A 13194-nucleotide genomic window follows, 5' to 3' on the forward strand; every position below is an offset into this window, starting at 1 on the left:
CAGTGGATAAGATCAAGCACCAACCGCAACTATCCCAGGCCCACCCACACCACCATGGCTTAGATAAATAAAAGACAAATATGGGTTTGCTTTCCCACGAGTGAGATTCCAACCCTTGAACCACAATCCAGCAAACCACCAGCACCCCCACCCAGCAAACCCTGTTTAAAACCACCTGCTTACTCCAGAACCCAGACATAACTATCCTTTTGGCCAGGACGGCAAGTCTGAGGTGCTAAAGCCCAGCTGAGAGCTCGCCGGGCGCTGATCCCATGGGAAGTTCTGCTTTCCAGCAGTGCATGACCTACGAGTGCGTAGTTCAGGAACGCACCTGTGGCTACGCTTTCTGGAGCTGCAGCTGGTGGCACAACGGATGGTGCTGACAGCGTGGGCATCATGACAATAGTTGCCTGGGACACAGGCTCTACGGGGGGTGGCAGGAGCTTAGCTGGAGGTTCGCTGGCAACAGCGGAGAAGGAAGCAAGAGGTGAGGTGAACTGTGCAGGACCAGCTTCTAAAAGCCGGGAAAGCGTAGGAGCACCTAACAGAGAGTAGAAGGGAAAAGCACATGAGCAAGAAGCAGCCACCACTGAAGTCCACAAAGCCACCACTGGGTTCTTCACTGTCTGGTGGCTTCTTCCGGGAAAAGACACTGAGAGATACCTATAAACAGTCCCAAAAGTTGTACAGAGAACCTGCACCAAAAACACCCGACCCCGTTGTGTGTGCAGTCTGAGGCAGAATCATGCAGCTACAGAACACTGTTCACTGTAAGGGCTGGACAGACTAAGCCACACATGCACAGTCGCCCTTCCAAAGGCTCATCCCAATACGATTATGGGAAATCTGAAAAACAGCGCTGAGAGAGCCACACAAGGTAAGCCAAGACAAACAGTCATCACAGGAGCTGGGAGAGAGCAGGGGGGATCTCTTTGCAGGTCTTTCCTGGAGAATTCCTTTTATATCAAAGGTTGCCACTCATTTTAGCTGTAACTTCCAGTCTGAATTTACTCAACTGTCTGGACCAAATTAACAGGTCTTAAAAGATGAGGATAAGGAAAGCTGCTTACTTGTATGGAATTCTGTATAAATGAGTGGCATAAAACCGCAGTTGCAGACAATGCGATTAAACCACTGGTCAGCAAGAGCTGACAAAAACCCCTCACCTTAGTAAGGTTGTTCTGAAAAAGCCCAATGCAAAGAGTTCTGCACTGTCTCTCTCACCCTCACTCTGGGGAACTCACTCTGGAGCTCACAGACCTCTGTGGTCTAACTCTCATAAGACCTCTGAGCTACAGCAGAGGGAAGGCACATGAGTTCTCCAGATCCACAGGGAGCTGAGTTTGACACATTAAGAATCAGATACTAGACCATTTTTTCCTCAGCTCCCTGTCAACAAACCCTTTCTTTCTACAGCGAGATGCCGGCTATTAACCAGTGTCAAACCCAGAAAACCAGATTGCATGGATCAGGATTGAATCAAGTCTAACTGTTTCAGTCACTCTTTTTTTCCATAAGGATTAGAGTCTACTTAAAAAAGCAGGGGTGAGAGGGACGTGGGTACAGAAAGAGGAATACAACTCATAAAGAAGCCCCCAAACCCAGCAGGCTAGATGTCCTTCATCTTTCTGCAAAGAGAATTCACAGAGCAGTCTGAAGGGACATCTTAAGGGAGAACTGTATAGGGAAAGGCTCGAGTTACCTGAAGCAGCAGGAGATGCAGGGACAGTACCAGGTGTTGACTGCATTTCCCCACTGTGCAGCACTGGAAGGACACTTCCTACCTCCAGCAGCACTCCTGAGCTGTTCATATGACCAGAAGCCACTGCCATTTCGTTTTCACCGACCTGTCAAAGAAAGATGAAACTGAAGTTTTGGGAGATACCATCACATTAGTGATTGTCTGCCAGATGTGCATTTCCATGAACAGGTCCAGCATTTGCTGTTTCAGCATTTCTTCTGCACTCTGCACCCTGCCTGAGGCCCCTCATACAAGTGCACAACATGAGAGTCCGCATCTAATTTCTGTTCTTCAGCTACAACACAGCTGCAGTGCCACCTTCGAGGTCGGGCCAAATAGATCATTGCTCTACCTCAGTTCCTCTGTTCAAGGACCTCACAATCCTTTACAGACACGAATCTCTTTAGACCCTGAGATGGCATGGAAATATCCCTCATTTTGAGTTGAGAGAAACAGAAGTATCAAGATGGAAAGTAACTCTATCAAGGTCAGACAATGAACCTATGATAGACCTTGAAAGAGATGTAAAGCAGTCCTGTTCCTACAAAGAAAACCCAGTCTTCCACAGCCATTACCTTCCCTGCTCCACTTTGCAAACACAGAACCCACGGAACATTTACCCAAACTAACAAATAGAAAAGGTTGACTAAATCTGACTACTACAAAAATAAAGTCAACAGCCAACACAGCTACTCCATCACACAAGCACTAACACAGGGAATCTGTGCCACGGGCAGGCTGATGGCTGCTGTTTTCAGACTGAGCTGTGAACAGTGTCTTCACCTCCCAAGACTACCAGAGTCACTAACACCACAAGTATGTTCTCATCACAGTGATTTTAGTAACTGCCTACAACTAGGAGAAAACTGAAATGCTTCAATATAGGTCATAAACCCCATTAAAGTATTCCCTACTCTTATGCTAAGACACATTACAGGTCTTGAAATGCAACTTCCTGCCAAGATGTAAAGAACTGTGGGCCCAAAGTAATCACCAAGAACAGCTCTGAGGAGGTTGATGGGAATGATGCTGACTAACAAGTTCCCTCCCCTAAGGAGAACAATTTCCTCTGGCAAAGCCTGCAACTCCAACTCCTTACGACTGAGGGGAGACAGCCAGTCCTATGTGCTGCACAATCCCTGCAGTCCTGCTGGGAAAGGGTCCCACCTCTGTGGCTCACAGGGGTAATTATACCTCTCAGCTATCACTTCCGCTGGGACTCTCACAAAACTGCACATTTTTAAAAAGTCTTTGCAGATCCCCCTTTTTCAGTGGGAGAGTCTGAAGCAAATTGTTTATGTGCTTGCATATATGAGCAGAGAGCTCCATACCAGCCTGGGGCTTGTGGGCAAGAGACTGCCCTTCTTCAGCAGCTCTGAGAGCAGAGGGGAAGGAGGCGGAGTTGCTTTTTGTCCTAGCATCTTTTTCTGGGGTGAATCATCAGTGACTGGGGTCATGGGGGCATCCAGGGGAGCAGAGCCTGGAGGGGTGTCAGGGATTCCAATGAAGGAGGCAACTGGGGTGCTGGGCAATGTCCCTGGCGTGACCTGAGAAAGAGAAAAACCACACTGTTCAAAGCCACACTCCACCACACGGACCAGCCCCACTTGCTGCTTCCCCCAAGAGCATTGATCCAGCACACCACAGACACCTACTCCATTCACTCGCTGCACCTACTCCAGGCACGTGCTTTCACCCTTTCCCTGCCCTGTAGTGCCATTTTCCAGGCACTCACAGACTGCCTGGCCAACCCACTGACGCCCCTATATGGCCTTCGATCCAGACACCGGACCACCACAGACATGGAAGAGGACATGGATCCCGAGCAGCACTGTACACCAACCACACTGCAGCACTACCGCAGCCAAAGTCCGCAAAGCAAGGCAAGGGCTTCTCCCCAGGCCCCTTCTCTGTGATGGATGCTGAGCCCCATGTTCCAAGCTGGTCTTTCCCTCCTACCTGGGATAAGGATCCTTACCCCTGGACTGGCCTCATCCCCAGCAGGCTGGGACAGATCTCCCAGTGCATATTCCCCTCCTGGGGAGGTCGAGCCGGCAGGGGAACGAACCATCACACCCGTCAGTCGTCGCGGAGGATTCTTAATGGCCTGACGAGCTGGAAGAGAATAGAAACTAAAGTGAGATTCCAGGACTCCATCTTGGACGGTCCCTGAGAGTTGCCTCTGACTTTATCCTGAAGAATCTTAAGAAAACAGTTTATGTTGTAGGAATTTCTTGCATCACACTAGGCTCAGTTCCCAAATAATACCAGCTTTGGGTAATGCACCTCTATTTCAGTTTTCTTTAGCAGCTAGGTATTCACTACCTCCCACCACTGACAGGTTAATTGAATTAACTGCCCCAAGAGTTATAAAGGAATTAAACATTCAGAATAAATGTCTCTCATCTTCAGACACCAGTGAAACTATAGGGAAGACTAAAGGGGTGCAAAGCTTGACATTCTAACACAGAGTTCCTTGCTAATCCTGCTTCCTCTTAGATACACCTTTCCTACAGATTTTGTTCCTTTCTCAGAAGCCTCTGCATTTTGCCCTGTTACAAATATAGTGCTGGAAAGAGAATACAATCTTTCTCTCCAACTTTAGGGTCAAGGAATTCCTACTGCAGGTCTTAATAAGATCTAAGTATTTCCCAGATGTTCTTATGAATATATACATCTCTCCAAGGAAAAGGAAGGCAGCTCATCTCCAGCTTACCTTGATAAGCAGCATCTGTAGCCTTCCTCTTGACTTCGGCCTCCTCCTCCTCCATTTTTTTCTTTCTGTATACAGAATCAAAACCTGTTAGAGAGTGTCTCAGTTCCTCCTTCACAATCAGTTTACTGACCCCCTGTCCCATTATCTTGGGACAACACTGAACTGCCCCTGCGGATTTGGGCTCAGTTTCCCCGAGGAGGGAAGCAGAGCCAGAGAATGACACACTAGGCAGGAAATTTCACTTCCAGCTGATTATCAAAATGGAGCAGCAAGCATGATGCTGCAAAACATCACCAAGCTCTTTACTGAGCAACTCCAAACGATGTTCCACACAAGCTGGTATCCCCTGAGCTAAGCTAAGTCCCCCCTCAGAGGCCAAAGCATCTGCCCGGCTGCTGCATTTCTCTTCACCCAAAGTACACAAAACAAGAGATGCCTGACAAGAGTGTCAGGGAACTACAATTTCAGAAGAAAGCACAACACGGAAATAACGAAATAACCCACATCATAATCTCATTGCACAGCTCCTCCAGTCTGTTATCCATGTGTCCGGCCTGGATCAGCTCTGCATCCTTCTTCAGTTGCCTGTAATCAGAAAACCCTCTTACTTACTGAACAGGAAACCCAAAGCAGCACTTTCACCCCAATCACCATCCCACTTAGACAATCTTTTCAGGACAAGGCTCTCAGATGTGCCACAGCTTAACATCTCTGCCATGTACCTGTATTTTTCCTGTGTTTCTTTAATAATTTTCTTCAATTCCTCAACCCTTTCTGCAGTCAGTTTCCGCACAATAACATCTTCCACAGTTTCCACAACTTCTCCCTTCTCACCACGTTTTCTCCTACAAACAGAAAAAAAAAAGTTACATACAAAACTCAGAAAACTCAGTTCTCATTTCATAAATGGCTGCTGTTACTCCTGACACATTCATGCGCAAAAAAAAAAAAAAATCAGCTTCCTCCAATTCCCTGAAATGGTCTGGGACAGTACAATCTCTTCTGAAATTTTTATCTAGTGCACCTAGTGCTAAAGATTTCAAGAACAGATCGAAGATGCAAGTCCACAAAAAAATTCTCAACCTGAAAAAAAACAATCATTCCACTTCAGAGAAGATTCTTCTCTACTCATGAAGAAACATCTATTTTTTTTCTGACTAACTCTACTGAAGTCATTTAATCTCCAGTGCTGAAGATCATTCAGCACTACTACAAACAAATACTACTTTGAGACATCCCACCTTTAAGTTAATTTGATGTGAAGTCCCCAAACAAAATGCCTGGAATTAAGAGCAATAAATATCTGAGACCACAAAGCTGTAGTGAAACCATTGAGAAAAAAGCTGTAAAAAACCACTGCAAAGTAGGGACAAATATGGAACATCTCCCCTTCTTGCTCCTACTGTCTTCTCTACCTCTACTCTAAATTATAAACTTATGTGTAAAGCTTCTGATCAGTAAGACTAACATGTAGTGTTTTATTCCAGACAAATAAATGTTACCTTCCCCATCTGCCACACCCTGATCCCACTGTCCACCCACAAAAGCTATCACAGCTGAATTTTCACATTCCTGAATGCTCCTTTAGGGAGGAGTTGGCTGGGGAAGAAAGGAAGTTAACAGTGACAAGGACTTTGCTGTAAGAACCGATGAGTCCCTCCAGATTGCTGCAGACTGTGCTTGGGTCAGACTTTGTACTCACTTGGGGGTCTCCGTGGTCTCCAAGAGCTCTGAATACTGAGATGCACAGTGCTGAGAAGAGACAAAGGAAGTCAGAGGACATTAAAGAGTCAGCTTGAGCTAACACCTATCAACAAAGCTCACAGGGCACTCACTCCCACTTCTTCAGAGGCCCAAGGTTTTATGAACAAATCTCACAGTTTTCTCCAGAGTTTCCCTCAAGGCTATAGTTTAGCGTAGCTCACAGTGAGGAAGCAAAAACAAAGCTAAAGAACAGATGCTCCCAACTAACAATACAGAAATCAAAGCAAGCAAAAGCTGCAGCTGTAACATTTCCATCTGTGAACACGAACCAAAATATTTAATCAAAGAAGACAAAATAACATTACATTAGGGCCAGTTCCAAAGCTCAACAGACACAGTAAGCAACATAACAACCCCAACTGTCCCTTACAGGACAAAAGTCCCAGGTGCTGGCTCAAACAGCAGGACACACCAAGATACATGGGCATCCACAAATTCCTAGGGCAAGGAATTCCACACCTTAAATCACATGCCTGGTGAAGAATCTCTTTAGTCAGACTTACTTATTAATTGTTTACTGGACAAAGCATGGAACAATTAATCCTTATTCATCCTCAACATGGCACTTCTGATTATGCAGAGATCTGGTATATTCCTGTTACTCATCTTTTCATGTTAAGGGTTCTACCTTACTTAGCCATCCCTCACAAGGAAAGCTGTTTCATTTCTTTGATCATCCATGTCTTTTTCTTAACTTTATCCAACTGGACTGCGAGCTCAAGTTTAATTTCAGAAACAGAAAAACAGTATTTGATTTAAATAACTTTTTTTTTTTCCAAATTAATTTTGCTACGTGTTTTTAAAACAAAAACCACATTCTCCTAGGCTTTATATATCCGTTTGTAGAACTCATTTTTTCCCAAGATTCAAATATGAGTATCTTACCTTTTGGGAAAACCAGTCAGGTGGACGCCCTGGCTCTGCAAAAGGCTTGATGGCTCTGCTGACTGAGACCCTGCAGGAGGGAAATGGCAAATCACCATCACTTTCTTCCCCAACTACCATTCAGAGAAAAATTGACAAGCTGTCTCGACATCATTGAATAACCCCCTAAACATGATAAACTCACCAAGGAGCTGCTATGTTTGGGAATTACTACAGTATAAAGTACAAAACTTGAAAATATTTGCCCGCTCCTAATAAAAAATACCTTTGCTCCTTTGCTTTGAAAAAGCAAGTTTCTAGATTCTGATTACGTGCCTATACTTCCACAAACATCTTACTTTTGTAAGTGGAAAAAGGCAGTAAAACAGAGCTACAGCTTCAGTGCACAGGAATCTGCTACCAATTATCCTTCTTGACCGCAACTCACCTCATCCAATTTATTAACAAAGAATCACCTAATGGTGTGGGACCATTAAGGGACCTAAAAGATCATTTCATTCCAACCCTCTGCTGTGGGCAGGGACACCTTCCACTAGACCAGGTTGCTCCAAGCCCTGTCCAACCTGGCCTTGGACACTTCCAGGGATGGGGCAGCCACAGTTTCTCTGGGCAACCTGTGCCAGGGCCTCACCACCCTCACAGGGTAGAATGCCTTCCTAATCTCCAATCGAACCTTTACTCTGTTGGTTTGAAGCCATTCCCCCTTATCCTGTCACTCCATGTCCTAGTCCAAAGTCTCTCTCCAGCTCTCATCACTCTTTATTTTAACACACCTCTGCTTTCACACAATAGTTATGAAGGCAGCAAAAAGCCTGTCCAGGTACATCTCTAACACCTTTGACACACCATCTTTGTTCTGAACAGAGGCGGGGGGGACAGCCCCGCGCTTTGCCCCGGGTACCCGGTGCCTCGCACACGCTCAGGTTCCCCGCTCTGTGCTCCCGTACCAATTCTGGTCGCCGCTGCGCATGACGGAGGAGGCCAGGCAGAGCTTCTCGCGGATGGACCAGGGCTCGGTGGGGCCGGCGCTCAGCAGCTTGTGCTCTGCGGGACGGGACAGGACAGGAGTGCGCGGGGGCAGCACCCGGAACACCGGGACGGGACCCCGGGACAACCACCACTGGCCCCGCCCCTCCCGGATGGCTGGCCCCGCCCCTCCTCCCGAAGCCCCGCCCCTCCCCGAACCACTGTGCCCGCCCCCCGTGCACCGTTTGCCCCTACCCGGAAGGGCCCTTGGCAACCGCTCCGTTCTTCTCGGGCCCTTCCCCTATTCCCCTCCCCGCCACAGCCCCGTCGCCGTTCACTCCCCGCCGCCGCTCCCGCCCGTCCCCGCACTCACTACCAGTCCCCGCCGCCATCTTCCCCGCCCGGCCCCGAGCAAGGCGGGGCGGAGCCGTGCGCAAAGCCCGCCGGGAAGTGCGCGGCGCCACTCCCCCTCCTGCTCCTCCGCCCCGTCCAGCGGCCAGTTGGTCGGGCTCCGCCCCCGCTGCCCCAGCAGCGGCCGCTGATTGGCCGTAGCGCGCGCGCGCCGTGTCCCCATTGGCGGAGCGGGCGGGCGGCGAGGTTTGAAATCCCGACAGTCGGCGCGGGGCGGCCGGTGGCGGCTGCGGGGTCGTGTGCGTGCCAAGGAGCCCCGCGCGGCAGGCTATACCTGTACGGACAGGCCCCGCGTGGTGCTCTCTGCTGTGTGCGTTGTGGGGGGCAGCCAGTGCGGAGCTGAGTGTGAGTTTGTGTTGGGGATCCAGTGTGGCGGTCGGTGTATGCATTAGCTCTGTTTGATGGCGTGTATTTGGAGGGTCTCACGTGGTGATCTGTGTGTGTTTGGGATCCTGGATGTCTGTGTGTGCAGGGGGTGTATTTGGGGTCCCGGGTGGTGTTTGTGTGTGCAGGGGGTGGATTTGGGGTCCCGGGTGGTGTTTGTGTGTGCAGGGGGTGGATTTGGGGTCCCGGGTGGTGTTTGTGTGTGCAGGGGGTGTGTTTGGGGTCCTGGGAGGTGGTGAGGGTTGTGCAGATTTGCGGCAGCATCCTGTGTGTCTGCGTGTAGGGAGGGTTCCATGGAGCAGTCTGTGTTTGTGGGGATTGATGCATGAGGTTGTGGGGTGTATCTGTGGGGAGCAAAGCTTGAGCTGCTGTAACATCACCCTGTCCTGTGCCCCTTTTTCCCCAGGAGCTGTGTGAGACGTCATGGCAGAAGCACTTACCTCCCCAGGGCTGTTCTCTGACGATGAGGTTGCAGCTTCCCCTGTGCTTGAGTCCACAGCAACTGGGTTTGGGGCTGATTTGCGCAAAGACCTGCTGTCAGAGTTCTCTGCCATCTCCCCAAACCTGGAGAGCTCCCAGGTGAGGTTGGAGCTCTTCTGTCACAAACAGGGCAGCGTTTTCACTCGTGGCTGCTGGTCTCTGTACAAAGCTGATGTGATGCAGGAGCAACAGAGACTCTTCAAAAGAGGCTGGAACAAATTGTTGCGTTGTGAGGAGCAGTTCCTCTTAGGAGCAGTGGACTGTGAAGGGCACAGTCAGCGAACGCCTCGTAACAGTTGGGACTCTCTTAGGGTGGTGCTTGGTCTGGGGGCTGGTTTTGGTGTCAGGTCTTAGGGTTGCTGGTCTGATTCATTAGATAAACAAAGAAAAATGCTGGTGTGCTTGGAAATGCCTAAGAAAGCTTCTGGCATTGCTGGTGTTTTTGGGACCAGAGAAGTTCCTGAGCACTGACAGGGGTAGCCAATATGTGTGTTCTGTGCTGTGGTCCCTGTTACCTGTTCTGATGGGTGGTTGTGTGCTGCCTCTCTGGCTGCCATGTTTAATCTGTGCTGATTTTTGCAGGCTGTAGCTGAAGACAATAATGGCAAATTAAAGGTCTATCTAAGAGTTCGACCTCTGAAATCTACAGAAGTGGAAAAAGGGGAAGACCAGGTGAGATACCAAATGAAGCAGGTTTTGAGCTGGCTGTGTGCCTGCTGGGAGAGGCTGTTGTCCTTTACTGTCTATGCTGTGATCATTGCAATAATGGGTTTTATGTGTTCTTTAGGGCTGTGTCTGCATTGAGAACTCAGAGACCCTTCTTCTAAAAGCTCCTAAGAACTCCTTCACCATGCGGTGCATGGAACGTGGAGTGGGACAAGCATTGCATAGGTTCTCTTTCACTCGGGTAGGTAACTGGGACAAACCATCCATCTGGAAGTTTTCTGAGCTTAAACCAGCCTTACCAGCTTGAAAAGGTGGCTTATTCATACTCACTGATCTCAAGGCGCACTGCCTGAGCTCTGCAGTCTCGTACAATCCTCTCTACGTCAGTTTTTCTGTTGCTGTTTTCTTAGTTTTTCTCTTTTTAAGCTGCTCCTGACAGCTTTTTTTGGCAGCAAATGCCAAACTCTTGTTTTGCTCATGAGCCTGTAAACAGACTAAAGGCTGCAGTGATATCAAATGTTACTGGATTAAGCAAAGGAACAGCCTGTTTTTGTAAGAGGCTCGGCTGGAATTGCTGGTGGGTTGGTTGCTCATGGCTAGTGGAGGGAAAAAGGACCGTGTAATATCCCTTGAGCAAACATCAGCAGTCAAAGGACAGGAGAGATCTACATGAGGCCGTTTTTTGTGTCTTGTTTGCAGATCTTTGGACCAGACGTGGGGCAGAAATTGTTCTTTGATGAGACAATGAAACAGGTGATAAAGGATGTACTGAATGGGCAGAACTGTCTGGTTTATACCTATGGCATCACCAATTCAGGGAAGACTCACACGATTCAGGGTAAGGAGAGCACTAGGTGTTAGGAGCCTGTTGAGGGATTGTCTGCTGCTACATGTGAATCCTCAGCTTGCTGCTGTTCTTGCCTCAGGCACCAACCAAGATGGGGGGATTCTGCCTCGCTCTTTGGCAACCATCTTCAACAGTGTGGGGGACCAGCTGTACCAAGCCATGGACCTGAAGCCTTCCCTCTCCAACGAGGTGATCTGGCTGGACAGCAGGCAGGTGAAGCAGGAAGAGACCAAGAAGCAGATGATGCTGCAGGGGGGTCTCTGGGAGGTAAGCATGGGGCTTCTGGGAGGCTTGATAGCAAAAGGAGAGGGATGGTGTCATGCCACCTACATGCTCGTGTTCTTGGTTTCCTTCAAGGAGGAGCTGTTAACGCCACTGAAGAGGAGTTGCAGTGCTGAATCTCAGCTCCAGGCCACCACCAGTGGCAGTTTTGACAGTGGAGTTGCTGGCCTCTCTTCATCCAGCCAACTCACCAGCCGTTCAGACATCAGCCAGACTGAAGGTATGTCTGGAAGCCTGTTGTGTTCTACCTGCTTTTTGTTGCTTGTGATGGAAGAAAGGGTGATGGCTGTTTGGATGCTGTGTTGTGGGTAAGGGAGTAAAGGTGCTGTAGTCTCACAAATATTCCCCTTGAAAAATATGGATGTCAAGGCAAGAAGAACTTTGTGCATATATTTTGCCAATATCAGAAGAATTCACTGCTGCTTAATAACCAAGCCACATGAAATGAAAAGTTACTTGCCACTCACTCACTCACTTCATTTAAGGAATGTGGTTATTGAGCAGCTCATTGCTGGGAAGCAGGGTGCTAAAGTGACATGCTGCATTGAGCACTTGTGCCCAGACTTTCAAACCCAGGAACTACCAGATGATTAGGTACTTAGAAGCATGGAGTGCTTGAGGTAACAAGGACTAAAACTTAACTTATGCTGGAAGGAGTTCATGTTTGAAATATCCTGTAATTCTGGAGTCAAAATCAGGTATATAAAAAGTCCTTACACAGAATAGAGGATACTGTTAAAGGAAACTTCAGGCTGTCTCAGTGGGGACAGGCATTAGAGTAGATACAAATGGGAGGAGGTATATAGAATAATTTGATTCTGGGGTGGTTTTTCCCACTAAAGAATGTATCTCACTCTACAGCTAAACCATTCCAGTTGCACATATGAAAAGCTGCAGTCAAGATTTGTTTTCCTTCTTTTTTTTCCCCAGAACTGGGCCCTCTCTGGGCTGATTTGGATCGGATTTCACTCACCAGCACAGGAAATGTGCAGTTCTCCATCTGGGTTTCCTTCTTTGAGATTTACAATGAGTTAATCTATGACTTGTTAGACCCAACTCTCTCTGGACAGAACCGCAAGCGGCAAACACTGCGGCTCTGTGAGGACCAAACTGGCAACCCCTATGTGAAAGGTAGATTTACCTGGAAGGGATCTTTAGTGGCTTTCTAGGAAGACTTTAGGACTGAGTGGGTGGGTGGCTTAGCAGTGATGCACTGGGGAGCCCCACAGAGACCTCTGATATCTGGATTATGGGAATGTCAAGTTTGTTAATGTCAGGGAAAAGCAGTGATGAAGTTGGGGCTGAGATAAGTTTTCTGCCAGTCTCCTAAACTGCTGTGCCCAATGCGTGCTTGCTTTTCCAGATCTGAACTGGTTCAATGTCCAGGATGCTAATGAAGCCTGGAAGCTCCTGAAACTGGGTAGGAAAAACCAGAGTTTTGCCAGCACCCACATGAACCAGAACTCCAGTCGCAGGTCTGAAGGGGAACGGGGGCTGTTTAGGCAGAAATGCAATTCTGAGGGGCTTTTGAAGGTTATTTCATTGTTTTTAAATATCTACTTGTTTCTATACAGTCACAGTGTTTTCTCCATTCGGATTCTGCACTTGCAAAGAGGTGGCAGTGAAGTTGTTCCAAAAATCAGCGAGTAAGTTTCATGTTCTCTGGGATTTGGGGGTGTTCTCAGTGGATTCAGCTTCCCTGTCTCTTCTGTTGAGGACCTGAAATATGGGAAATATCTTGATAAAGGTATTGTTGAAAGGAAAGAAGTAAAAATTCCCAACCTTAAGTCTTGGAACTGACAGGAGTTTGAGGAGTACTGCAAAGCACAACTTGAGGTAGTTCTCAGGCTTTTTGAATGAAGGTAAATGTGAGTAACCCTACCCTTACAGCAGGAACATGTCTGTTCCTGGGATGTAGCTACCTGGAAATGGGTTGTCTCAGTACCTGGGAAATGGCTGTTTCACGGACTGACAAAGGATCTTTGAACTTGACACCACAAAGCTTGCTATGATGTTACCTTATGTAACACCTACACTTAGGGTAGGCCCTTC

The 13194-nt window shown here is 48.1% G+C and overlaps 2 protein-coding genes across 10 annotated transcripts in view; one reads left to right on the forward strand and one right to left on the reverse strand.

Annotated features, from left to right (window-relative positions):
• Positions 1-8555, reverse strand: part of BRD8 (bromodomain containing 8) — a 24263-nt gene extending 15708 nt beyond the window's left edge. For 6 of the 7 annotated variants that reach the window (XM_027718615.2, XM_027718616.2, XM_027718613.2 and 3 more), the window contains exons 1-11: positions 8446-8555; positions 8054-8150; positions 7107-7176; positions 6160-6209; positions 5180-5302; positions 4962-5042; positions 4458-4522; positions 3720-3856; positions 3073-3288; positions 1703-1847; positions 332-541 (exon numbers count right to left, since the gene is read on the reverse strand). In XM_027718615.2, the coding sequence (XP_027574416.2) occupies positions 332-541; positions 1703-1847; positions 3073-3288; positions 3720-3856; positions 4458-4522; positions 4962-5042; positions 5180-5302; positions 6160-6209; positions 7107-7176; positions 8054-8150; positions 8446-8464 (1213 nt within the window). In that variant the 5' untranslated portion in view covers positions 8465-8555. The remainder of the gene's footprint in view (positions 1-331; positions 542-1702; positions 1848-3072; positions 3289-3719; positions 3857-4457; positions 4523-4961; positions 5043-5179; positions 5303-6159; positions 6210-7106; positions 7177-8053; positions 8151-8445) is intronic. The other variant, XM_027718620.2, reaches the window with a different exon arrangement.
• Positions 8555-13194, forward strand: part of KIF20A (kinesin family member 20A) — an 11002-nt gene continuing 6362 nt past the window's right edge. Inside the window, exons 1-10 of one of the 3 annotated variants that reach the window (XM_027718624.2) lie at positions 8555-8828; positions 9274-9446; positions 9930-10019; positions 10135-10254; positions 10713-10851; positions 10940-11127; positions 11218-11362; positions 12073-12273; positions 12506-12617; positions 12717-12788. In XM_027718624.2, coding sequence (XP_027574425.1) covers positions 9291-9446; positions 9930-10019; positions 10135-10254; positions 10713-10851; positions 10940-11127; positions 11218-11362; positions 12073-12273; positions 12506-12617; positions 12717-12788 — 1223 coding nt within the window. In that variant the 5' untranslated portion in view covers positions 8555-8828; positions 9274-9290. The remainder of the gene's footprint in view (positions 8829-9273; positions 9447-9929; positions 10020-10134; positions 10255-10712; positions 10852-10939; positions 11128-11217; positions 11363-12072; positions 12274-12505; positions 12618-12716; positions 12789-13194) is intronic. The other 2 variants (XM_027718625.2, XM_027718623.2) reach the window with 2 other exon arrangements.

This window comes from Pipra filicauda, unplaced genomic scaffold, assembly GCF_003945595.2.
Source record: "Pipra filicauda isolate LSUMZ 115617 unplaced genomic scaffold, ASM394559v2 scaffold3_size10097308_pilon, whole genome shotgun sequence".
Lineage (NCBI taxonomy): Eukaryota > Metazoa > Chordata > Aves > Passeriformes > Pipridae > Pipra > Pipra filicauda.